The sequence below is a fragment of the Anguilla anguilla genome, chromosome 1 (assembly GCF_013347855.1).
Source record: "Anguilla anguilla isolate fAngAng1 chromosome 1, fAngAng1.pri, whole genome shotgun sequence".
In the NCBI taxonomy this organism is placed as follows: Eukaryota; Metazoa; Chordata; class Actinopteri; order Anguilliformes; family Anguillidae; genus Anguilla; species Anguilla anguilla.
In genome coordinates, this window is record NC_049201.1 from 87,825,041 (window position 1) to 87,852,007 (window position 26,967).

The following is a 26,967-nucleotide window of genomic DNA, read 5'->3' on the forward strand; positions in this document are numbered from 1 at the left end:
AAGGAATTCAGTTGGGAATACATGTTACATTCTCTCTGGCCTCTAGAGCTCTGTTTGTGATGCTCATCGTCTCAGGAACACATGGGTTTCAGACATACGTATTGGAATCCAACATCTTTGGCCCCTAGAGGGTAGTAACAAGCTGGAAATGATTGGACAATACAATCTTAATTAGCTACACTTGGAAATTGCAGCCCATATTTCACAATAGTGAATGTCTACTGTGTTTCAGATGGGAAATAGTTGGCCATTTAATAATATCAGCATTTTTCTGCACATAAACTTTTTTTGCAAAGAAGAATGAAATGGCTGAGAAAGCTTACATTTTATTTAAATGCTGATAATCTAACGCTGCAGCTTAAACAGGAGCTGTGAAAGGAGCTGTGGCTGCTCTTTGATCTGAAGAAATCCACACATGCAACTGCCAAAAATGATTGGAATGCGTTTTGTTGGAATTTGTGTTGTGTGTGTGTTTCTGTGTGTCTGTGTGTGAGCGTGTGTGTGTGCATGTGTGTGCGCGTGTGTCTGTGTGTGTTTGAGCGTGTGTGTATGTGCATGTGTGTGTGTCTGTGTGTGTATATGTGAGCGCGTGTGTGTGTGTGCGTGCATGTGTTTCTGTGTGTCTGTGTGCATGTCTGTCTTCGTGTGTGTGTGTGCGTGTGTTTGTGTGCGTGTCTGTGTGTGCATGCGTGTGAGTGTGTGTCTGTGTGTGTGTGTGAGTGTGTGTGTAGTGTGTGTGCGTGCGTGTGTGCGTGTGTGTGAGTGTGTGTGTCTGTGTGTGTGTTTCTGTGTGTCTGTGTGTGAGCGTGTGTGTGTGTGTATGTGTGTGTGTGTGTCTGTGTTTCTGTGTGTCTGTGTGTGTGTATGTGTGTGTTTGTATGTCTGTGTGTGTGTCTGTGTGTCTTTATGTGTGTGTGTGAGCGTGTGTGTATGTGCATGTGTGTGTGTCTGTGTGTGTATATGTGAGCGCGTGTGTGTGCGTGCGTGCGTGAGTGTGTGTCTGGGTTTCTGTTAGTCTATGTGCATGTCTGTCTTTGTGTGTGTGTGTGCGTGTGTCTGTGTGCGTGTCTGTGTGTGTGTGTGAGTGTGCGTGTGTGTGTGTGCGTGTGTTTCTGTGTGTCTGTGTGTGTGTGCATGCAAGCATGCACACCACATCCCTGTAGGACACAGGACACTTGTACACAAGTATTTGAAGCTTTTTAATGAATAATTAGAAAGGGAAATTATACCGCAGATACTTCAACTCTAGGCCTTAGCAAAGGCACAGTGTTCAGCAGTTGCTCAAACACTAGACCTTAGCAAAGGATGGGACAGTGCATCAATTAATAAAACATCTGTGATATCTCTCACAAGCAATTAAACATGTAATATCTGCCTCTCCTTCCTAATTGGGCTATGCATGTTTACTCTGCCTGTTGATTGGTCCATGCATGTTTACTCTCCCTGCTGATTGGTCCATGCATGTTTACTCTCCCTGCTGATTGGTCCATGCATGTTTACTCTCCCTGCTGATTGGTCCATGCATGGTGAGTCAGAGGTTTCACAGCTTTGGGCACAGCGGGATGGCAGCTTTCTGATGCACGTCCTTCAGCCAGGAGAGCAGAATCTTATTGAGTTCAACAGGCCTGGAAAAGCAAGCACACACACATAATAATAATCATAATATAATCAAAATAAGAATAATAATCATAACCCTAATAATAATAATAATAATAATAATAATACTCACGATCATAATCATAATAATAATAATAATAATAAACACACACACATAATAATCATAATCATAATAATCATAATAATACTAATAATAATAAGCACACACACATAATAATAATCATAATAATCATAATAATAATAATAATCATAATAAAAAGCACAAACATATAATAATAATTATAATAATCATGATAATAATAATAATAATAATACGCACACACAATATTATTATTAATATTAATAATAAGCACACACACAATGTTATTATTAATAATAATAATAATAATAATAATAATAATAATAATAAGTGCACATATGCACATATAGGCACACGCACATGCACATAATAATAACAATAATAATAATAATAATTAGCACACACACACACACACATACCCATACATGCACGCACACAGAAAGAAAGATAGGCGCATGCAGAAGCATGCTCACTTCTGTTTGCTGACACAAGCTGTGTTAGATATATATAGGACAAATCAGAATAAAGAACAGAGATTTACTAGCATTGTAAATCATTCGTACTTCAAATTGTATGGAGACCCATAAGCCCACCGCTGGAAGCAAACACTAAGCCCTGCATGCTGCAAACACTAAGCCCTGCATGCTGCATACACTAAGCCCTGCATGCTGCATACACTAAGCCCTGCATGCTGCATACACTAAGCCCTGCATGCTGCATACACTAAGCCCTGCATGCTGCATACACTAAGCCCTGCACGCTGCATACACTAAGCCCTGCATGCTGCATACACTAAGCCCTACGTGCTGCATACACTAAGCCCTGCATGCTGCAAACACTAAGCCCTGCATGCTGCATACACTAAGCCCTGCATGCTGCATACACTAAGCCCTGCATGCTGCATACACTAAGCCCTGCATGCTGCATACACTAAGCCCTACATGCTGCATACACTAAGCCCTGCATGCTGCAAACACTAAGCCCTGCATGCTGCATACACTAAGCCCTGCATGCTGCATACACTAAGCCCTGCATGCTGCATACACTAAGTACTGCATGCTGCATACACTAAGCCCTGCACGCTGCATACACTAAGCCCTGCACGCTGCAAACACTAAGCCCTGCACGCTGCAAACACCAAGCCCTGCATGCTTCAAATAATAAGCCCTTATAAAATGCGTTACAAAATGCATGAATGCCTGAATGCGTTCATAACATCAGGGCGTAGTTTCTCTCCAATTCCCTTGCTCCTGCTCATGCTACACATTTGCTGTTTAACTCATTTGCTACTTAGTCGGCTTTTAAAAGTTTTTCCAGATTCTGAGTTTGGAGATTGACATGAAAAAGGCTGACAACATGATCAGGCGTATAGAGGCCACCTTTAGAGGGGTCCTGAGAAAGGCCCCTGGGACATGCATTAAAACAAGGTCTGCTCCAGGAAGCCCTCACCTCTCAATCTGGGTCCAATGGCCACAGTCTTCAATGTGCCCTCGGGTTAAGTTGGGTATCTTCACACAAGAGAAAGACACGTAGCTCATATGAGTGTTTAACTGCTTCCATCCTGTGGCTTGAATGGGACAGAGGGGATCTGAAACACTGCTCTAGCTGAGCGCTGGGACAGAGGGGGCCTGAAACACTGCTCTAGCTGAGCACTGAGCGCTGGGACAGAGGGGATCTGAAACACTGCTCTAGCTGAGTGCTGAGCGCTGGGACAGAGGGGATCTGAAACACTGCTCTAGCTGAGCACTGAGCGCTGGGACAGAGGGGGTCTGAAACACTGCTCTAGCTGAGCGTTGAGCGCTGGGACAGAGGGGGTCTGAAACACTGCTCTAGCTGAGCGCTGAGCACTGGGACAGAGGGGGCCTGAAACACTGCTCTAGCTGAGCGCTGGGACAGAGGGGATCTGAAACACTGCTCTAGCTGAGCGTTGAGCACTGAGACAGAGGGGGTCTGAAACACTGCTCTAGCTGAGAGCTGAGCGCTGGGACACAGGGGGTCTGAAACACTGCTCTAGCTGAGCGCTGGGACAGAGGGGGTCTGAAACACTGCTCTAGATGAGCGCTGAGCGCTGGGACAGAGGGGATCTGAAACACTGCTCTAGCTGAGCGCTGGGACAGAGGGGGTCTGAAACACTGCTCTAGATGAGCGCTGAGCGCTGGGACAGAGGGGATTTGAAACACTGCTCTAGCTGAGCGCTGGGACAGAGGGGGCCTGAAACACTGCTCTAGCTGAGCACTGAGACAGAGGGGATCTGAAACACTGCTCTAGCTGAGCGCTGGGACAGAGGGGGTCTGAAACACTGCTCTAGCTGAGCGCTGGGACAGAGGGGATCTGAAGCACTGCTCTAGCTGAGCACTGAGACAGAGGGGATCTGAAACACTGCTCTAGCTGAGCGCTGGGACAGAGGGGGTCTGAAACACTGCTCTAGCTGAGCGCTGAGCGCTGGGACAGAGGGGATCTGAAACACTGCTCTAGCTGAGCGCTGGGACAGAGGGGATCTGAAACACTGCTCTAGCTGAGCACTGAGCGCTGGGACAGAGGGGGTCTGAAACACTGCTCTAGCTGAGCGCTGAGCGCTGGGACAGAGGGGATCTGAAACACTGCTCTAGCTGAGCGCTGAGCGCTGGGACAGAGGGGATCTGAAACACTGCTCTAGCTGAGCGCTGGGACAGAAGGGGCCTGAAACACTGCTCTAGCTGAGCGCTGGGACAGAGGGGGTCTGAAACACTGCTCTAGCTGAGCGCTGGGACAGAGGGGGTCTGAAACACTGCTCTAGCTGAGCGCTGGGACAGAGGGGATCTGAAACACTGCTCTAGCTGAGTGCTGGGACAGAGGGGATCTGAAACACTGCTCTAGCTAAGCGCTGGGACAGAGGGGGTCTGAAACACTGCTCTAGCTGAGCGCTGAGCGCTGGGACAGAGGGGGTCTGAAACACTGCTCTAGCTGAACGCTGAGCGCTGGGACAGAGGGGGTCTGAAACACTGCTCTAGCTGAGCGCTGGGACAGAGGGGGCCTGAAACACTGCTCTAGCTGAGCGCTGGGACAGAGGGGGTCTGAAACACTGCTCTAGCTGAGCACTGAGTGCTGGGACAGAGGGGATCTGAAACACTGCTCTAGCTGAGCACTGAGACAGAGGGGATCTGAAACACTGCTCTAGCTGAGCGCTGGGACAGAGGGGATCTGAAACACTGCTCTAGCTGAGCGCTGAGCGCTGGGACAGAGGGGGTCTGAAACACTGCTCTAGCTGAGCGCTGAGCGCTGGGACAGAGGGGGTCTGAAACACTGCTCTAGCTGAGCGCTGTGCGCTGGGACAGAGGGGGTCTGAAACACTGCTCTAGCTGAGCGCTGAGCGCTGGGACAGAGGGGGTCTGAAACACTGCTCTAGCTGAGCGCTGAGCGCTGGGACAGAGGGGATCTGAAACACTGCTCTAGCTGAGCGCTGGGACAGAGGGGGTCTGAAACACTGCTCTAGCTGAGCGCTGAGCACTGAGACAGAGGGGATCTGAAACACTGCTCTAGGTGAGCGCTGGGACAGAGGGGATCTGAAACACTGCTCTAGGTGAGCGCTGGGACAGAGCAGCTCTCTCAGGTCTCACCATGGTCTCCATGCCGCTGGAGAATTTGGGAAGGAGGATCTGGTCCATCCCTGCCGTCACCATCAGGGAGGGCATCAGTATCTACAGACAGAAAAACACTGCTATTATGGGTGTGTGTGTGTGTGTGTGTGTGTGAGTGTGTGTTTGCGTGTGTGTGTGTGTGTGTGTGAGTGTGTGTTTGTGTGTGTGCGTGTGTGTGTGTGTGAGTGTGTGTGTGTGTGTGTGTGTGTGTGTGAGTGTGTGTTTGCGTGTGTGTGTGTGTGTGTGTGAGTGTGTGTTTGTGTGTGTGCGTGTGTGTGTGTGAGTGTGTGTGTGCCTACGTCTGTCTGTCTGTCATGTGTAAATTTCAGGTGTAATATTCAGGGGTAATGTGTAATGATCAGGTGTAAGGATTTTCCCTACCATAGAAAGGCTTAAGCACAGCGCCTAAATGTTTTTGCGCATCCCCTTAAGCTGAATGAATGTAAAAAGGCATTTAGGCGACATATCAGAATTAATGTAAAAACTCACAACCATCGACTCGGATGAGCAAGTTGCAAGCCATCGATAAGGTAAGCCTCAACAAAGAATACATGATATATAAACTTTTTTTTATTAGGGAGTAATTCTTGTGGATGTTAACAGCGATAGCAGATAGAGAGAAGATATAACTAATGCAGCCTATTTTACAAAGAAATTGCTAACCTAGCTAACTTACATAGATATTCATGTACTGAATTAAGTTACATTAGCCAGCAAAGCCAGTTAGTTGATGTTACATAAAGATAGCTTGACTGTCCTAACGTTAGTATCTAACGTGGCTTGTTAGCTAAAGTTAGGCTGTGTTCACACGTAACGTCTTTTTCTGATGAAAACCGCTGGTCAAAGTGTTTTTTCATTAAACAAAAAAAAAAAAAAAACACGGTTCCAAAATTGAGTTGAGAGCGCCTAAGCCCTCTGAAAACCTAGGGAAAACCCTAGGTGTGATATGTCCTGCTCAGGTGTGATGTTCAGGTGTAATGTAATACTCAGGTGTAATGCATAATGGTCAGGTAATAATATTCACCTTCCCCCTTGGCCTGGAAGACATCCATCTCCAGTTTCTCTCTGTATTACGGTACCAGTTCAGAGGCCCTCTGGGAAGCAAAGATGCCAAAAAAATCTATCAACATTATTACAATTAAATATTGAATAAATCAAATTAACATAAATTATCTAAATTAACATTATCAGCATTAAATGACAAATACATTGTATAGTATTGTCCTATATTAGTGTTATGTTGCATTTATTCTGAAAATACAGTACTGTGCAGAAGTCTTAGGCACCTGTAAAAAAAAAAAATGCTGTACAGCTAAGATGCTTTCAAAAATAATTAAATGAAAGGTTATAAATATCGAAAAAATAATATAAAGTGAAAAGTAGTCTATTACTTAAAATATTACTTTATTTAACAAAATACAAAATGTATCTGTAAAATTTCATTTTTTGGAAAATGCATGTTTGGACATCTCAAATTTGCTCTTTTCTACTGACACACTAATGCAGAAAACAAAAAATAAGGGTGCATATACAGTACTGTGCAAAGACATTTGCACAGTACTGTATATGCAACATAACACTAATATAAGCATATAACACTGATATAAGCATACAAGACCAGCATAAGCATATTGAGCTGTTTCCAACCTGAAGCCTGTCTTGCTGAACTGTTTGATATAGTATTGCAGAGCATCCTCACTGAGAATAGGACTGAGGGGAATGTCATCTGGCAACCCCACAAACAGCCCACCTGCAAAACAGCACACCTGTATAACAACACACCTATAAAAACACCTGTAAAACAACACACCTGCAAAACAACACACTTATAAAACAATACACCTGTGAAACAACACACCTGTAAAACAACACACCTATAAAAAAACACCTGTAAAACAACACACCTGCAAAACAACACACTTATAAAACAATACACCTGTGAAACAACACACCTGTCACTCACAGACATATTTCACTCTCTCACAGACATAATTCACTCACTCACAGATGTCCTTCACTCTCTCACAGACATACTTCACCCACTCACAGATGTCTTTCACTCTCTCACAGACATACTTCACTCACTCACTCACAGACAGCCTTACCTCTCTCACAGACATACTTCATTCTCTCACAGACATACTTCACTCACTCACAGGCATCCTTATTGCACTAACAGACATCCTTACCTCTTTCACAGACATTCGCTGAGCTTAGAGTCAGACCTTTCCCCTATAGAGGTAAAGGAAAATGGCATTAGTAACATCATAACTACAGATCACAACTCAAATGGCGCCATTTTTATTTCCATATTGTCACTGATAAATAAAAACAAGCAGAGATCAGATTAATTTATAAAGAGCATGCTATCTATCGCCCATTGTTGCAGTTGGCTTTTTAAAGGCATACTATGCAGGACTTTTCACTTGAAAATATAATAAAATAACAATACTGTACCATATCTATGATACACTGGCAATCTCAGTCTTCATGCACGTTTGCTGAATTTGTGCATCTTTTACCTGTACTTGTTATTCTATGTTTTTGGGACATTTCTGGGCGTGGCGCCCTTTCTCTGTGTGGGGAGGGGGTGGCGGGGCAACAGAGCCCGTGGTTTGGAATCGGATGCCAGGAAAGTGCTTGGTGCTCCAATGGCAGATGCTAAGAAGCCTACATACAGCTCAGCGAAAAGACCAGCCGACAGGGCTCGTTCAAAAATTTGAGTCAATCTTGGAATTGGTTTGCCTCGGTGTTGTCAGCTGAAGTTCGCCAAGGGGGTGAAAAGCGATGCAGAGTTGGCCTGTTTTCTGTTTTACCTGTAAGTAACATTACTTTTACCTAGCTAGTTACAGTTAGATTGCCAAGGTTAGGTAGCTTTGGTATAAAATCCTGTTTTCCCATCAAGATGTCTTTCCCCCATGGAAACTGCTGTTACAGTTTATAGTTAGCAAGCTCAGTAATTCACCTGCATTTATTTCATTCAGGGGAACTGAATTCAATAGAGCATGCACACTATCTAGCTAGCTATGTGTAGCCAACTTCACTGAAGTTCAATATAAAGACGGATGAGGTTCAACAGGGCTGGTTGCAATCAAGACTGGCTGGAATCAAACAGCAGAATCTAATTATCAAATTTGGTTACTTAGTTGACTAAGTAACTAAGAAGGCAATTACTTTTGAGTGTTTGATCTAATGAAATAATTACATTTTGTTGAAAGATCTAAAACCATTCAGCGTGACAAATATGCATTAATAAAGGACATCAGGAAGATGCAAATGCTTTTTTCAGCACCGTGTGTGTGCTTAGATCAGCACCAGACAGCTTCTTACCACGTTACCAGCAGCATCTCTGAACATGATTTTAAAGGTCCTCGCCAGATCTTTCTCCAGCTCAGCCTCTGCTACGCCCTGTGAATACGACACACCGCAGTCAAAACACGCTAAACTACACACTGCATACGACACACCGCAGTCAAAACACGCTAAACTACACACTGCATACGACACATTGCAGTCAAAACATGCAAAACTACACACTGCATATAACACACTGCAGTCAAAACATGCAAAACTACACACTGCATACAACACACTGCTGTCAAAACACGCTAAACTACACACTGCAGTCACAAACATGCTAAACTACACAATGGATATAGTGCACTGCAGTCAGAGACATACTACACAACACACTGCAGCCAGAAACATACTACACTACCCACTACATACAACACAGGAATGTGCTACACTACACACTGCATTTACCACAGGAACACACTGCTCTATGCCCTGCATGTATAACACACTGCAGTTAGAAATGTTGCAGGCTTGTACATTGACACTATGAGCAGTGTCACTGACAGGTTGCTATGGTAAATGCTCCTAGCATAGCTAGCATTTGCATTTTGCAAGTGGCTATGGATAAGAACAGGTACGCAGGGTAAATTCCCTGATGGAGCTCACTGGTGTCTGGAAGTAAATCTGGTAGTTGAAGGTGGGATTGGCTTTCAGCCTCTCCATGGGGTTGGTGTTTGGATCCACAAGGAAGAGAGGCGTGTTCAGTGAGGCTACAGCTCTGTGAACCGAGTGCGCACACACACACACACACACACACACACACATACACACACACACACACACACACACACACACACACACACATATAAAGGCAAAGGGGAAACAGTAAACACCAGGGAAAGATCACTCAGAGGCATCTTACACTCTGAACGTTCATGCACACATACACACATGTGCAAACACATACACACACACAGCCATCCTCCCAACACAAGCCATTTTTTTCTCAGCAATGGGTCTTCAAACATTCACATCCCAGAAGAACTTCTCCTGAATCAGCAGTAGATCAGAAAATTGAATAATTACAGACATGCATACCTGACTCTCTCAGAGAGTAATTGCGCTTACTCATACCTGACTCTCTCAGAGCGTAATGGTGCTTACTCATACCTGACTCTAGGAGAGTAATGGCGCTTGCTCATACCTGACTCTCTCAGAGTGTAATGGCGCTTACTCATACCTGACTCTAGGAGAGTAATGGCGCTTACTCATACCTGACTCTAGGAGAGTTATGGCGCTTACTCATACCTGACTCTCAGAGCGTAATGGCGCTTACTCATACCTGACTCTCTCAGAGCGTAATGGTGCTTACTCATACCTGACTCTCTCAGAGCATAATGGCGCTTACTCATACCTGACTCTCAGAGCGTAATGGTGCTTACTCATACCTGACTCTCTCAAAGTGTAATGGTGCTTACTCATACCTGACTCTCAGAGCGTAATGGTGCTTACTCGTACCTGACTCTCAGAGCGTAATGGTGCTTACTTGTGCCTGACTCTCTCAGAGTGTAAGGTGCTTACTCATACCTGACTCTCTCAGAGCGTAATGGCGCTTACTCATACCTGACTCTCTCAGAGCATAATGGCGCTTACTCATACCTGACTCTCTCAGAGCGTAATGGTGCTTACTCATACCTGACTCTCTCAGAGTGTAATGGTGCTTACTTGTGCCTGACTCTCTCAGAGAGTAATGGCGCTTACTCATACCTGACTCTCTCAGAGAGTAATGGTGCTTACTCATACCTGACTCTCAGAGCATAATGGCGCTTACTCATACCTGACTCTCAGAGCGTAATGGTGCTTACTCATACCTGACTCTCAGAGTGTAATGGCGCTTACTCATACCTGACTCTCTCAGAGCGTAATGGTGCTTACTCATACCTGACTCTCTCAGAGTGTAATGGTGCTTACTCATACCTGACTCTCTTAGAGCATAATGGCGCTTACTCATACCTGACTCTCTCAGAGCGTAATGGTGCTTACTCTTACCTGACTCTCAGAGTGTAATGGCGCTTACTCATACCTGACTCTCAGAGCGTAATGGTGCTTACTCATACCTGACTCTCTCAGAGTGTAATGGTGCTTACTCATACCTGACTCTCAGAGCGTAATGGTGCTTACTCATACCTGACTCTCTCAGAGTGTAATGGTGCTTACTCATACCTGACTCTCTCAGAGTGTAATGGCGCTTACTCATACCTGACTCTCTCAGGATGGCACTGAGCCATATTCCACACCAGGCTGCCGCCCCAGTCATGCCCCACCAGTGTCACCTGGACGATCCCCTGGATGGCAGGGAGGAGGAAAAAAGGGAGAGACAGAGAAGGAGAGGGCAGCAGAGGAAGTGTGAGAGGGAGGGAGAGAGCGAGAGAAAGAGAGAGGAGGCAGAGAGCAAGAGAAAAAGACAGGAGGGAGAGAGCGTTTGTAATGCAGTCCAGCTCAGTGAAATGCAACAGTAGAGAAGGACAGTGTGAGTTTGGGGTGACTGGAATTAAGCTTGCCGCATATTTAAAAATGTTTGCTCATATTAAACTCACCAGTTTATCCAGGAATGTTATCAAATCCTAAAAAAAACAGAGAAGAAGATTGAGGTGATTATAATTAGCATAACAAAAGCAGACCTACAGTGGAGTCAGAGCAGGGCAGAGCTACAGGGCAGAGTCATAGCAGGGCAGAGCTACAGCAGAGTCAGAGCAGGGTGGAGCTACAGGCAGAGCTACAGGGCAGAGTCAGAGCAGGGCAGAGCTACAGGCAGAGCTACAGGGCAGAGTAAGAGTAGGGCAGAGCTACAGGGCAGAGTCAGAGCAGGGCACAGCTACAGGGCAGAGTCAGAGCAGGGCAGAGCTACAGGGCGGGGCTACAGGGCAGAGTCAGAGCAGGGCAGTGCTGCATGGCAGAGTCAGAGCAGGGCAGAGCTAGAGGGCAGAGTCAGAGCAGGGCAGAGCTACAGGGCAGAGTCAGAGCAGGGCAGAGCTACAGGGCAGAGTCAGAGCAGAGCACAGCTACAAGGCAGAGTCAAAGCAGGGCAGAGCTACGGGGCAGAGTCAGAGCGGGGCAGAGCTACAGGGCAGAGTCAGAGCAGGGCAGAGCTACAGGGCAGAGAGAGCAGGGCAGAGCAACAGGGCAGAGTCAGAGTAGGGCAGAGCTACAGGGCAGAGTCAGAGCAGGGCAGAGTTACAGGGCAGAGTGTGTGCGTATGTGTGTGTGTGTGCGCGTGTGTGCGTGTGTGGTGTATGGTGTGTGTGTGAGTGTGTGTGTGTGAGAGAGAGAGTGTATGTGTGCGTGTGTGTGTGTGTGTGTGTGTGTGTGGTGCATGTGTGTGTGAGAGAGAGAGACCTGGCACAGCTGCTCCTGTGAGTACTCCTCAATGTCTGCGTGGAAAAGAGAAGAGAAGAGAGATCAGCCATTACTGCACCATTCCCCAGTTCAGTGAATGAGCGTTAAATGATTGCAAAAAAACATCCCAGAAATCATCTTAATTTGAAATGGAAGCGTAGTGTCTGTTTCCAGGAGTCAACCTCCCGCACAAACTGCTCCTCAAATCTTTCATTTAACCCACGCACAAGCACCTGCAAAAATATTATTCTAATCCTTAAATCAAAAAACATTTCTGTAGTAATGTCCTACAAATAATTGTGATTCTGCATAAGGTTTAATTCATTTTTGGTATTTATGACTGTAGTCAACAATGCACAAGAAGATTCCTCTGTAGAAATGCTGTGAAGTACAAGTGACCAAGACCAGGCCTTAGGTTCTGAAGCTCACTTCCAGGGCCTGGTGAGACAGCTTGCTCACTAGTGCCAGTGTAGTAGGCTCCAGTATAGGTCTTTCCGTGACCCATTTCAATGTAAGTCATGGTAATGGTTTTTTCTTTGTCTAATGCCTCCACATGTGCAGATTTATGAAGCTATTGTGTCACCTGGATAATTTCTGAATATTTTGTAGACCAATTAGGGACATTTTGCATCACTGCCTAGTCACTGCACATCACTTGCAGGGAAGTGGTACCTCACATGCTTAGTAATGGTTCCGGACTGTCATTCTCACTGTACCTGAACCCGGCCTGGACTTCACGACCATATAAGGGCTGCCCTTCTCTGGCTCCAATATGTACAACAAGGCAGCACGAAAACTAGACTTCCGTGCTTTCACACCTTTTGCAAGCCCAATGGAAAGTTAATAGATGAGGTCACAGTGACTTTGAGACAGTGACTTTTTCAGAAAATGCTGTAATACAAAAATTGTAGAAACTGAGGAATTCTGAACTGCATGTAAAAGATTTATCAGCACACGCAAGATGAACACTGGTGTTCAGTACACGCATGATGAACATTGGTGTTGAGCACACGCATGATGAACACTGGTGTTGAGCACACGCATGATGAACGCTGGTGTTGAGCACACGCATGATGAACGCTGGTGTTGAGCACACGCATGATGAACGCTGGTGTTGAGCACGCATGATGAACATTGGTGTTCAGTACACGCATGATGAACATTGGTGTTGAGCACACGCATGATGAACATTGGTGTTGAGCACACGCATGATGAACATTGGCGTTGAGGAGCACACACATGATGAACATTGGTGTTCAGCACACACATGATGAACATTGGTGTTGAGCACACGCATGGTGAACGTTGGTGTTGAGCACACACATGATGAACCCTGGTGTTGAGCACATCTCTGTGTGTTTACTTTGGGCAACTCTCATCATTATGTCATCACATTATGAAATGTTTTAATCTTGTAAACAGAACCAGTCTTCCTGTCAGAGACTGTAAACAGTGGTGTGCCCTTTGTGTTTCAAATTTAAGGGAGCAGTAAATGCAATACTCCAATGTATAATCACAAATATACATTACAAAATTGAATAATTATGTTTTGTATGTTCTATATAACACATAATTATTATATTACATAATGATAATATAAATTAAAGCTGCAAGCGGCATTGGGAGGGGTCCAAGCATTGGCACAATTGCGCCCCCTATGGAGCGATTTTTAACCCTCGTATTATGTTCAAATTAACTAACAACTTTTATGTTTGGGGTCAATTTGACCCCAGCAATATAAACCTGCAGAAAATAATTGTAACTGAAAGTGTTACCCAAGCTCTCAGCTACTTTAGGCCTTTCTACTGACCATCTTAATAGCCCAGTAAATAAAACATGACTCCCCCCATCCTCCCCTTATACATCAAGTATTGATTTTATATGACTATTGTGAAATATGCAAATGACATTCATTGACCTAAAATCGAAAACAAAGTATGTTTTGGCTTCGCTGCTTGGACCCCTAATAATCCTAACAGACACAATGGGGTTCCAACAGCTTCGCTGCTTGGACCCCTAAATATAATAATTGATCATGCTTGCTGCACTCACCAGGAGGCGCTAAGGAGTCCCCATAGCCTTTCATATCCAGGGCCAGAACCCTGAAGCCTGATTCAGCCAGTGCTAGGATCTGAGGGACAAACAAAAAACGGCCTTCGTTTTACAATAACTCTCTAAGAGCTCATAAATATTGTTTATTACTTACTTATTACTTAGTTATCATGTAACATACCTGTGCCTCAGGTGTAGCTGTGTCGGTAGTATACCCTTGTCTTGGGTGTTCCTTTGTGTGCAGTGTACCTGTGTTGGTAGTGTACCTGTGTCTTCGATGTACCTGTGCCTCAGGGGTTCCTTTGTGTGCAGTGTACCTGTATCTTGGGTGTACCTGTGCCTCAGGGGTTCCTTTGTGTGGGGTGTACCTGTGTCTCTAGCTTACCTGGTATCTCCAGGAGAACCAGCTGTCAGGAAAACCGTGACACAGGAGAACAGCAGGCCCCTCCCCCATGTCCACATAGTGCACCTGATGCCCAGGCTGGAGAGAGAGGGGGACACTGTAAATATTCTGGGATCAGAGCAGGACTCTGTAAAGATGCAGGGATCAGAGCAGGGTTCTGTAAATATGCTGAGATCAGAGCAGGACTTCATAAATATGCTGGGATCAGAGCAGGGTTCTGTAAATATTCTGGGATCAGAGCAAGGTTTGTAAAGATGCTGGGATCAGAGCAGGACTCTGTAAAGATGCAGGGATCAGAGCAGGACTCTGTAAATATGCTGGGATCAGAGCAGGGTTCTGTAAATATGCAGGGATCAGAGCAGGGTTCTGTAAAGATGCTGCGATCAGAGCAGGGTTCTGTAAATATGCTGGGATCACAGCAGGGTTTGTAAATATGCTGGGATCACAGCAGGGTTCTGTAAATATGCTGGGATCAGAGCAGGGTTTGTAAATATGCTGGGACCACAGCAGGGTTCTGTAAATATGCTGGGATCAGAGCAGGGTTTGTAAATATGCTGGGATCAGAGCAGGGTTTGTAAATATGCTGGGATCAGAGCAGGGTTCTGTAAATATGCTGGGATCAGAGCAGGGTTTGTAAATATGCTGGGATCAGAGCAGGGTTCTGTAAATATGCTGGGATCAGAGCAGGGTTCTGTAAATATGCTGGGATCAGAGCAGGACTCTGTAAAGATGCTGAGATCAGAGCAGTGTTCTGTAAAGATGCTGGGATCAGAGCAGGTCATAGACGTAAACAGTTGCACAGGAAACAGAGACAGAACCAGCCTTATCCACAGCTGATAAAGCTTTACCTTAATGGTGACAAAGCAGTGGGGGACATCTTCAGGATTACAGCAAAGAGAACATGTTTCCTCAGAGCTCAACAGCTAAAAAAAGAGAAACAGACACAGGCATATCAATCAATCAAAGGTAAACACAAACAGTCACACACAAACAATCACATGCACCTGTGAAACTGTGTGTCTGTGAAAGTGTGTTTGAAAGTGTGTGAGTGAATGTGGAATAATTTAACAAAATGCCTTCTTTCTTGTGGGAAATTACAAAGATGACATATGTGGAGTGTTTTCTTTATGCTCAGTGCCTTATTGTGGTTTCCTGGCTGCTCAACACACAGTCTAGGCGTGCTGCCAGATTTATAAACTCCCATGTTTAATCACTTCCCACATTACAGGCATTTAGCAGACGCTCTTATCCAGAGCGATTTACACAACTTTTTAACCCTCAGAGAAAGAACTATTATTGTTCCTTGCAAGAACTGTAAGGTTCTCTGTCTAGGAGGCATAGACATGCTGAATAAACTGTTCATTTTCAGAGAACTGCAGATGTTGTATTTCTCTCCATGATATCATGAACCTGGATTATTCTTCGACAGTGAAAGTGTGTTTGTGGGTGTATGTATGTGTGTGTGTGTGTGTGTGTCAACGGATGTGTGTGAAAGTGTCTGTGAAAGCATTTGTGGGAATGCATGTCTGTGAAAGATGGTGAAAGCATGTTGTGTGAAACTGTGAAATCGTGTGTGAAAGTGTGTCTGTGAAAGCATTTGTGTGAAAGCGTGTGCATGAAAGTGTATGTATGAAAGTGTGTGTGAAACTGTCTGTCTGTGAAAGTGTGTGTGAAAGTGTGTGCATGAAAGCGTGTGTGTGAAAGTATGTGTGTGAAAGTGTGTGCATGAAAAGGTGTGTGTGAAAGTGTGTGTGTGAAAGTGTTTGTATGAAAGTATGTGCGTGAAAGCATGTGTGTGAAAGTGTGTGTGTGAAAGCATTTGTGTGTGAAACTGTGTGTGTGTGAAAGCATTTGTGTCTGAAAGTGTGTGTGAAACTGTTCCTGTGAAAGCATTTGTCTGAAAGTGTGTGTGTGTGTGTGTGTGTGTGAAACTGTGTGTGTGTGTGTGTGTGTGTGTGCGTGTGTGTGTGAAACTGTGTGTGTGTGTGTGTGTGTGTGTGTGAAACTGTGTGTGTTTGAAACGGTGTGTGTGCGTATGAAACTGTGTGTGTGAAACTGTGTGTGTGTGTGTGTGTGTGTGTGTGTGAAACTGTGTGTCTGTGAAAGCTGGTCTGTGAAAGTGCATGTATTCCTTACCTCTACACCTGAGAGGGACTGCAGCTGCAGCATGGCTTCATTGGGGTCTTCAGTCAGGCACATCCCCATGCCGATCTTCTTCCCTGCTGTCTCTCTCTCCTCTACAGAGCTTACCAATATGGCCTGAAACCACACCACCCACATACATATCGCCTGTCTGTCAAAAAGCATGTCTGCGAAAGCTCATCAGTGAATGCATGTCTGAAAGTTTACGTCTGTGAATAACAAATCAAACTCTTACAGCCTCTCGAATTTTGCACCGACTTTTGCAGTGTACATTCTGTGAAAGTGTTTCTGTGAAAGTTAAAGCATGCTAGCGAAAGCTTGTGTCTGTGAAAGTTTGTGAGTATAAGTGTGTGTCTGTGAATGTTTGTGAGTAGGGGTGGGCGATATAAAGATATTAGATCGTGAACGATTAAAATGTCTCCACGATTTGCCTTTCCAGAGAGATCGGGAGTATCGGGCTACAGTGAAACTGCACATTCTATCAGTTGCTCTGACAACGCTCATACACGGCATCCAACGTTGTTTTCTCAGCCAAACCTAAAATCACACTCTTCACTAGTCCCTGTTGCGCCTCCCCTAACAGACACACCAATAAACCAATAATAACAAACAGTAGCGCCTTGGATTTATTTTCCTCCCCCTTTTTTATTTGACTACATGGCGGCATGGTAAATGGTAAATGGACTGCATTTATATAGCGCTTTTATCCAAAGCGCTTTACAATTGATGCCTCTCATTCGCCAGAGCAGTTAGGGGTTAGGTGTCTTGCTCAAGGACACTTAAACACGCACAGGGCAGGGTTTGAACCGGCAACCCTCTGACTGCCAGACAATCGGTCTTACCTCCTGAGCTATGTCGCCCTATGGTGGCACCATGGAGGAGTTGGTCCCCCAAAAAAATTTGACGTCTGTGATACAGAACTGGTTTAGGTTTTCCAAAACCGACACGGTGCAAAACACCGTTATTTGCAGTTTGCAAATGAAAATGTTCGCACATCAGATGGCAACACAACGAACCTTTTCAATCACCTCAGGAGAAAGCACCCCAAAGAGCATGCAGAAAGTCAAACAATCAGGGGATCTCACGTGAGTGCCTCAGGCACAGCCACACAGCTAGAGGCTAGCGGTAGCGGTACAAACTTAATACTTTGCAGAATTGCACTTGATTAAAATCTGGTACTTTGGCCCAAATGTCCTCTGTTATTCTTTTTCTTTTAGGTTTTGTTTCCCTGAAGGGCAATATTTTCTTAAATAGGGATATTAGTTTGATTGCACTGTTCATTAACTTGCAAAATAGCCTTAAAAATCAACATGAAAAAGAATTGTGATCATATCGTGGATCGTGATCATGCTTGAAAAAAATTGTGATATGATATTTTTGCCATATCGCCCACCCCTATTTGTGAGTATAAGTGTGTCTGTGAAAGCTGGTCTGTGAAAGCATGTGTCTGTGAAGGCATGTGTCTGTGAAAGTTTGTGAGAATAAGTGTGTGTCTGTGAAAGTGTGTCTGTGAAAGTTGAAAGCGTGCTAGTGAAAGCTTGTGTCACTGAAAGCTTACAAGAGAAAGCTTGTGTCTGTGAATGTTTGTGAGTATAAGTGTGTCTGTGAAAGTAGGTCTGTGAAAGTTGAAAGCGTGCTAGTGAAAGCTTGTGTCTCTGAAAGTTTGTGAGTATAAGTGTGTCTGTGAAAGTAGGTCTGTGAAAGCTTGTGTATTCCATACCTGCATGCCTGCGAGGCACTGCAGATGCTTCAAGGCTTCATTGGAGTCGTCCATCAGGACCACAGCCATACCAATGTCCCGACCTGCTGCCACGCTCTCCTCCACAGAGCTCACGAATACCGCCTGAAAGCACAGCACCCACAAATACGCCCTGAAATCACAGCGCCCACAAATACCCCCAGAAACCACAGCGCCCACAAATACCCCCTGAAATCACAGCGCCCACAAATACCCCCTGAAATCACAGCGCCCACAAATACCCCCTGAAACCACAGCGCCCACAAATACCCCCAGAAATCACAGCACCCACAAATATCAAATGGATAATTACATGGTTGAATGTAAGTCATGAGGCACCAATCTTTTATTTTATGTGAAACATATGATGTAATATATGCAGTATCAGTTACTGCCACTAATACAAAAACTGATGAAATTTGTGATAAAGAGAATTAAACAATCCAGGCCAAGTCTTTTCTGCCAGGACAGGAATACAGTGGGAGGAATTTCCTCCCACAGGAAATCATGTGGGAGGAAATTCCACAGCAATGAGGCCAGGCACGCACATGTGCAGTGTGACCACATCCTCACCCCTCTCCTCCTTTATCTGCTTAACACCACCCTTGCCTCCACGTCAACTCTCACATCCCCACTTCACCTCCACCTCCACATCTCCACCCTCACCTCCACTCCTCCATTGTCACCCACACCTCAGCCCTAACCTCCACCCTCGCCTCCACACCTCACCGCCACACCTCCACCCTCACCTGCACCACCACACCTATACTCTTACAAACACCTCATTCCTCACCTCCACATCTCCACCCTCACCCTCACCGCCACAGCACCACCCTCACCTGCACCTCCACATCTCCACCCTCACCCTCACCTCCACACCACCACCTGCACCTCCATATCTCCACCCTCACCTCCACCCCCACCCTAGCCTTCACATCCCAATTCTCACTTCCACATACCAGTCCTTCAACCCAGGCAGACTGACCTGTTGGGGTGTGGCACCGAGCCGCTGCAGGGCGTGGCTGAACAGGGTGGGGTCGGGGAGTCGGGCCCCTGTACGGCAGGACTGAAAGACCAGGTCAAAGTGCAGCTGCAGGACCAAGAGGACCAGGCCCATCCAATCCCGCTTCTCAGAGTCATCCACCCAGCTATTGCCCAGCACACAAGTGGCCACGCCTCCGAGAAGAAGAGCACATGTAGTCATCCTCACCAGCACTCACTGTGATGACATCAGCCTTCAGCCATCATATGCAAGTCTGCAGGTATATTTGTAATAAAGGGTGTTACCATGGCGACGCAGTTTGTCAGAAGCCTCCAGTATTGCAGTGTTGAACCTCAGAGCTTCTCTGATCTGATCAAAAAGCTTCTGCACAGAGAACTGGGGAGGCAGGGACACGGCCTGACTGGAAGCCTCCTTTAGACACTCAGCCTCCATCTCTGGAATCATCTGCAGTGTGCACACACACCCACACACACACACACACATACAAACACATTGCCTTAAAACTAGCTCCACACACAACAAACTCTCGCTTACTGGGACCAGCATTCGTTAACATTAGCTTCCCCAGCACTGCGATTACCTGAGTGTTAGCTTCTTCAGCTCTGCTTAGTGCTTACCTGAGTCAGCGTTAGCTTCCCCAGCTCTGCTCTGTGCAAAGCACTCCCAGGTCCTCCTTTCACAACTGTCTCATGGATAAAATTCCTGAAACAGTAATGCAGCATGAACACCATCATCATCATCATCATCATCACCATCACTATCATCATTACCATTAGTATACTCACCATCATCATCAATATAATTACCTGGGTATAGTTAACATAACATAACATAACATAACATAACATAACATAACATAACATAACATAACATAACATAACATAACATAACATAATGACCAGAACAGACCATTCAGCCCAACAATGCTCTCCATTTTCCTGACTAAATTGTACCTAGTGCTCTGATTACCTACAGACTACATAGTATCTAACACCATATTAAGCTTGTTCTTGAAAATGGGGGGGTGGAGGTGAGGGTTGAGGTGTGGAGGTGCAGGTGAGTGTGGAGGTGGAGGCAAGGGTGGGGGTGGAGGTAAGGTTTGAGGAATGGAGGTGAGGGTGGGGTTGGAGATGATGGTTGAGGTAGAGGCATGGGTGGGGGTGGAGGTAAGGGTTGAGGTATGGAGGTGAGGGTGGGGTTGGAGATGATGGTTGAGGTGGAGGCGTGGGTGGGGGTGGAGGTAAGGGTTGAGGTGTGGAGATGCAGGTGAGTGTGGAGGTGGAGGCATGGGTGGGGGTGGAGGTAAGGGTTGAGGTATGGAGATGAGGGTGGGGTTGGAGATGATGCTTTAGATGGAGGCATGGGTGGGGGTGGAGGTAAGGTTTGAGGAATGGAGGTGAGGGTGGGGTTGGAGATGATGGTTGAGGTGGAGGTGTGGGTGGGGGTGGAGGTAAGGGTTGAGGTATGGAGGTGAGGGTGGGGTTGGAGATGATGGTTGAGGTGGAGGCGTGGGTGGGGGTGGAGGTAAGGGTTGCAGTGTGGAGATGCAGGTGAGTGTGGAGGTGGAGGCATGGGTGGGGGTGGAGGTAAGGGTTGAGGTATGGAGGTGAGGGTGGGGGTGGAGGTGAGGGTTGAGGTATGGAGGTGAGGGTGGGGGTGGAGATGTGGAGGAGAGGGTGGAGGTTAAGCAGATAAAGGAGGAGAGGGGTGAGGATGTGGTCACACTGCACATGTGCGTGCCTGGCCTCATTGCTCTGGAATTTCCTCCCACATGATTTTCTGTCCTGGCAGTTTCTGCCTCTACTACGTGACCTGGCAGGCTATGTGAAAAAAATTCTTCCTAATGTCTGTATTGAATTTACCTTTTACTAATTTCCATTTATGTCCCCTTGTTATAACAGAACTCAACCTGAAGAACTTCTTGTAGTTCACTTTCTTAATCCCCTTTATGAATTTAAAAGCCTCAGTTAAGTCACCGCTTTAACTCCTTTTACTAAGCTTTAAGAAATTAAGCATCTTAAGTCTTTCCTCATAGCTTTTATCTTTTATAACAGGAATCATTTTGGTTGTTCTACTTTGAACCTTTCTCCAGAGCCTCTATATCTTTCTTGTAGTACGGTCCCCAGAACTTCACAAAATACTCCAAGTGTGGTCTAACAAATGTATTGTATAAAATAAGTATTACTTCCTTGGATTTATACTCAATACTTTTGGTTATATATCCCAGCATTATGTTGGCCTAGAACCGAAAAGGCTTTGATCAACCATTACCCCCAAACCTGTTTCATATTGAGCACATTCCAATTTTGTTCCTCCCATTAAGTAATCCTCCCAAAAGTTTTTATTTCCCACAGGCATAACTTTACATTTGACTATATTAAATTTCATAGGTTTCCACCCACTTCTATATTTTGTTTAAATGTAAATTACTTTAGTACATTCCAAACTATTAGCTGGCCCTCCCAGGTTAATAACATCAGGGAAGGGAATGTGGAAGAAAATGGGGATGGGAATGTGGATGGGAATTTGGAAGGGATAAGGGAAGGGAATGTGGATGGGAATTTTGAAGGGAATGTGTTAAAGTGGATCTGAATGAAAGCCCATGACACTACCTCACTAGCCTTTCTCAGTCGAATTGAGTGGCTGGCTGGTCCTTTCACAGCTCGTAGCTTTGTGCGGTGGTACTGGGCTGAACGTACTGTGATAGGAAGCTGGCTATAGGAAGCTGGCTATCGTAGCATCCAGAATGTCAAGTGATGAGTCTTACATTGGACAATTAATTAATAATGTATTTATACATATTCACTATATTGCATTATATTGGTATATTATAGCAATGCATTAGCGACAGATTCCTAGTGACGTGATTTGTCTCATGGGGGCTGGATGTGTGCAGTGTTAGTCCATGTGAAAATTGAATAATGTTAGCTATGAAAGATAGTTTGATAGTTAACAAGAATGATAGCTTGACAGCTAACATTAGCATTCTGCATTGTTTATGCAGCTTGGAGAATCTTTTGCAGCTCGTTGGACTGAGCTGGCTGTGGTGGAGCTGTGCACTTCCTAATGAAGTCTGCCTCGCAACCGGTTGTGCAATTTACTCATGATGAAAAGACGGGTGTGCTGCTAAAGCAGGAGCGCTGTCTCAGACAGACATAAAGACAACAGTGCTTACCGACTGTAAAATATATTTAAAATTACAAATTCATCATTAATATCATTTTTTGAGGGAAAAAAATATTTTTACTCTGCATCTGTCTGCAAGCTTTGTGGATGTGTTCTTTTTTTAATTGTCTACTGATGGGTTATGATTAAAAAGTTGATTACAGAAAACAATTATATAAGCAATTATATAAAATGTCATATAAATCTTATGGTAACTTGATAAACGTACTTCTGAAAGTGTACTTTTGAAAGCCCATATTATCTAAGTGTATGCTGTTTCACCCCATGCCATGTCTCTGTTGGAATGTAAGCTAGAGGAGATAGACTCCAGCTGTGGTATATATCAAGTGCTTTAGGGGATTAGAGGACCTCTAGGCCTGCATGGTCAGCCTTGGTATGAATTCCCTGACCCTAACTTATGATTGGCTAATAATGGAATCTTTGCATGTGATGATTAAATGAATCTCATAGGCTGGGACGACAGTTCTTTGCCTCTGAAAACTATATAAACTCATATACTGGACTTTACGTTTTCGAAGACTGTACTTCCCTGTTCCCAACTGGTCGTATTATTAAATTATAAAAAGGAGCTCCTGACTCTTACACTTTAGTGTAAGAACTGAGCTTCTTACACTTTAGTGTAAGAACTACACTAAAATGTTGCAAAATGTGATGGTAAAATGGTTCACAGGAACAGGCCAATGGTTAAGCAATTATGTCCTTATAAGGCAATTATTATCAGCGTAAACCTAGAGCATCCAGAGAACAGGGGTTTAATACCTATGCAAATATTTAATTTTTTTAAATTCTTGTTAACTTATCCAGAGCAACTTATACAACTTTCATTCATTTATACAGCTGGATATATACTGAAGCAATGCAGGTTAAGTACCTTGCTCAAGGGCACAACGGCAGTGTCCTAGCAGGGACTTGAACATGCGATTTTTACATTACAAGACCAAATCCTTACCCATTATACTACACTGCTGCCCATGCAAATGTGAGAATTGGTCAAGGGTCTGAATACAAGGCACTCTAAACCAAACCACATGATCTTATACACAACATAAAATAATTATTTTAATGCTTACATTACATTTTTACATTACATTATAGGCATTTAGCAGACGCTCTTATCCAGAGCGACGTACAACAAGTGCATAGGTTTCATGATGTAGAGGCGCAAAAGAAACACTAGAGTGAAGTAAGGATCGTAGTGCCAGAAGTGACCACATCGATCAGGACTCCAACCCTGTAGAGTAAGCTTAAAGAGGATATCACAATGAAAGTATCCTAAAGATCACGGCTGTAATTGTTTATGTGTAAAAAGTTAAGTGCAAAAAGTTAAAACAATTGATCTGACTGTTTTGGATAAGCACTATATGTAACCATTGTGTTCTGTTTACTGACTAGCAAACTGGTAGCCTGAAAAGTAGGGCAGGTTCCAAAGGGGTTTTATTGAGGCACATTGCTGATGCCTTAAATGGGTTCTTTGTTGACAGTTTTACTTGAGGGGAATGCTAATGGATAGGAAGACATATTCAGTACACAGAATGTCTTAGCAGGTATTGAGATAGGGAATAAAGAAGCACTGGATAAATTACATAATGTCAAATAAGGCAGCAGGCTCTGATGGCATATACCCAAGAGTACTCAAAGAGTTAGGTGAGATCATCTTTAAACCAATGGCAGGTGTCTTAGACAGTCTGTAAAAACCACAGAAATACCTGAGAACAGGAAGGAAGGTAATCTAGTACAATATATAAGAAAGGGGACCGTACTGATCCAGGAAACTACAGGCCTGTAAATTTAACTTGTACCACATGTGAAAAACATTTAAATCATTGATATGAATGGCCTTCACAGGGACATTGAAAACACACTAGTTAAATTTAGAGATTTACACAAAACTTGGGAAGCCCAGCTAATAGTTTGGAATTTACTAAATTAATCCAAAAGGATTTAAACAAAATCCAGAAGTGGATTCAATGTAGTATATAAATCAATATAGCTAAATGTAAAGTTCTACATGTGTGAAATTAAAACATTATGCAGGAATACTTTATGAGAGGAACAAAATTAGAATGTGCTCAATTTGAAAAAGACTTGGGAGTAATGTTTGATAAAAGCCTTTCCGGTTCTAGGCACTGTGCTGTAGCAGTAAAAAAAAAAGGCCAATAAGAAGTCAAATCCAAATAAGTTATACATATCTTTTCCAAGACCACAGTTCTGGGGACCATACTACAAGATATATAGGCTCTGGAATAGGTTCAAAGAAGTGCAACCAATTTCATTATTGGCATGAAAGATAAAAGCTATGAGGAAAGACTTAAGATGCCTAATCTCTCCAAGTTTAGTAAAAGGAGACTAAGGGTGATTTCATTGAGGCTTTTAAATTCATTAGGAAGAATTTTTTCATGCAGAGCAGTCATTGTGTGGAATAGCCTGCCAGGTCACGTAGTAGAGGCAGAAACCCTGAGGGTTTTCAAGACCAGACTTGATACAGTGTTATATACTATCTAGCCTGTAGGTAATCAGAGCACTAGGTACAATTTAGTCAGGGAAATGGCAAGCAGTGTTGGGCTGAATGGTCTGTTCTTGTTGTTATGTTATGTTAATTTGTGTTGTGTTGTGTTGTGTTGTGTTGTGTTAAATACACCTAGGACATTATTGGAATTTTAAAGCAGTGCAGATATAAAATGGATGTGAATGTACTTAATATATATATTATAGCTTTTTAATGTTACACTTGTATCTCCATCCAGCGCTTATATTGCACTTGTATCGTTCTCTTGACGTTGTAGCACGTCGTCATGCCTCATTCTAGTTTGATTTACCACAGCTTTCGGACCAAGTCTATGCTTACTGTGTGAACTGGACTTGATGTTCATGGCTACGGATAACTGCTACATAATGAGTATTGTACCTTATCGGCCCTGTGTTTTGTAGTTGTTCCAATGACCTTTGGCATGTCCTTACTCTACGTCACTTTCAATAAAATCGTCTGCCAAATAAATGCAATGTAATCTTTATCGGAATTCCAAACAATATAAACTATTTATGGGTAATTGTTGCCATTTACCTCTGCTATATCACATTTAACAATGAAATTGTATTTTTTTAATGTAAAATGTTATATTAAAGAAATCCACCATAGAAGACATGGGGAATAAATCATGTCTATGCGAAAAATTAAATGAAACACGATTTTCATGCAGTAGATTATTGATATTTATTGCTTTTAAACTGTGATTCTCAATCATTTTTAATCTTTATTATATTCAAAGAAAGCCATAAATGCAAAAATTAATAAAGCAAATACTGATGACGAAAAGTCAATAAAAATACATAACAAGAACAAAATTTACGTTGGTTCAGTCCATGGTTATGAAATACATCTCTCGTTTGATAAACGTAACCTTATAATAGTGTGATAACTCCGCTGGTAAACTGACCAGAAGTTCTTATATGGAGCTATTTTTATAACTTTTTATTTTTATAACCTTTTTAAAAAATATAAGTTCGTGTTGACCACTTTCGTGTTCATTCCGAGGTCAGACCGATTTTAGCCGGTAACTTTTTAGCGACTTTGTCCTACCTGGGCAGCCCGAGGGACTCCTCGTATTTCTTAAAGATGTGATGAAGCCGCGGGGTCTGAACGCAGCCCCACAGATCGAATAGAACAGCCTTCCTCGCAGCCATTTCGAGTCGCTGAATTCCGTGTTCAAGTCCGCAGTGCCTCCACCCGCATTTACAACGCAGCGTTTCCCCTTTTTGCGGTTACTGGGAGGAGACCTTAAGTATATATGACGATGTTTATTCGCAGACGTCGTGTCGTGTAGCCTCCCATCTACAGTGTCAGGAACGATAAAATATTTGCATTCTCTCACACTATGGTCACGTTGCGTCAAAAAATAAACTTCGCGCACAATTAAGAGGAACTGCCCCATATTAGCATGCAGACATGGAAAGTTTTGCTCATTCGCACAGTTCTTCCGCCGGGAGATATCAGCTGGCTGAGTTAATGAGTGGTAGAAACGCTTGACAGGACCCCTGGACTTTTCACCTCTGTTCACAGGTCTTGTAAACAGTCAGATCATCTCACGGTTTCAAATGTGCTATAGGGCAAGCATAGCGTGATAATTCTGACTAAATAATGGGCTGTGAAATCAGCTGGGACCTGATTGCCCCTGTGTGATTCTGTGCAGAATAGTCTCAGGACATCTGTGCACTGTGTGTGTATGGTAAAATGAAGAGTTCAGACAAGTTATAAGCAGGGGTGGACAGTAACGAAGTACATTTACTTGAGTAGCATTACACTACAGGCTACAGTACATTACATTACAGGCATTTGGCAGACGCTCTTATCCAGAGCGACGTACAACAAAGTGTATAACCATAACCAGGAACAAGTATGACGAAACCCCTAGAGAGAAGTACCGGTCCAAGTGCAGGGAA

The 26,967-nt window shown here is 44.1% G+C and overlaps 1 protein-coding gene across 2 annotated transcripts; it reads right to left on the reverse strand.

The window, feature by feature from the left end:
* Positions 1-1,180: 1,180 nt before the first annotated feature.
* Positions 1,181-26,529, reverse strand: ephx2 (epoxide hydrolase 2, cytoplasmic). Of its 2 annotated transcripts, XM_035385579.1 has the most exons (21): positions 26,108-26,529; positions 19,962-20,046; positions 19,629-19,788; positions 19,327-19,517; positions 18,324-18,446; positions 16,598-16,720; positions 15,310-15,384; positions 14,444-14,539; positions 14,059-14,137; positions 12,007-12,041; positions 11,208-11,234; positions 10,870-10,955; positions 9,277-9,388; positions 8,644-8,721; positions 7,503-7,545; positions 6,961-7,063; positions 6,338-6,407; positions 5,293-5,373; positions 3,146-3,204; positions 1,526-1,625; positions 1,181-1,494 (listed from the first exon to the last, which is right to left on the reverse strand). In XM_035385579.1, exons 1-20 carry the CDS (start codon positions 26,209-26,211, stop codon positions 1,541-1,543), a joined length of 1,815 nt encoding a protein of 604 aa, XP_035241470.1. In that variant the 5' UTR covers positions 26,212-26,529; the 3' UTR covers positions 1,181-1,494; positions 1,526-1,540. The 2 variants fall into 2 exon arrangements, with proteins under 2 accessions (XP_035241470.1, XP_035241461.1); XM_035385570.1 differs by having other exon boundaries at positions 1,181-1,625; positions 26,108-26,528.
* Positions 26,530-26,967: the final 438 nt, after the last annotated feature.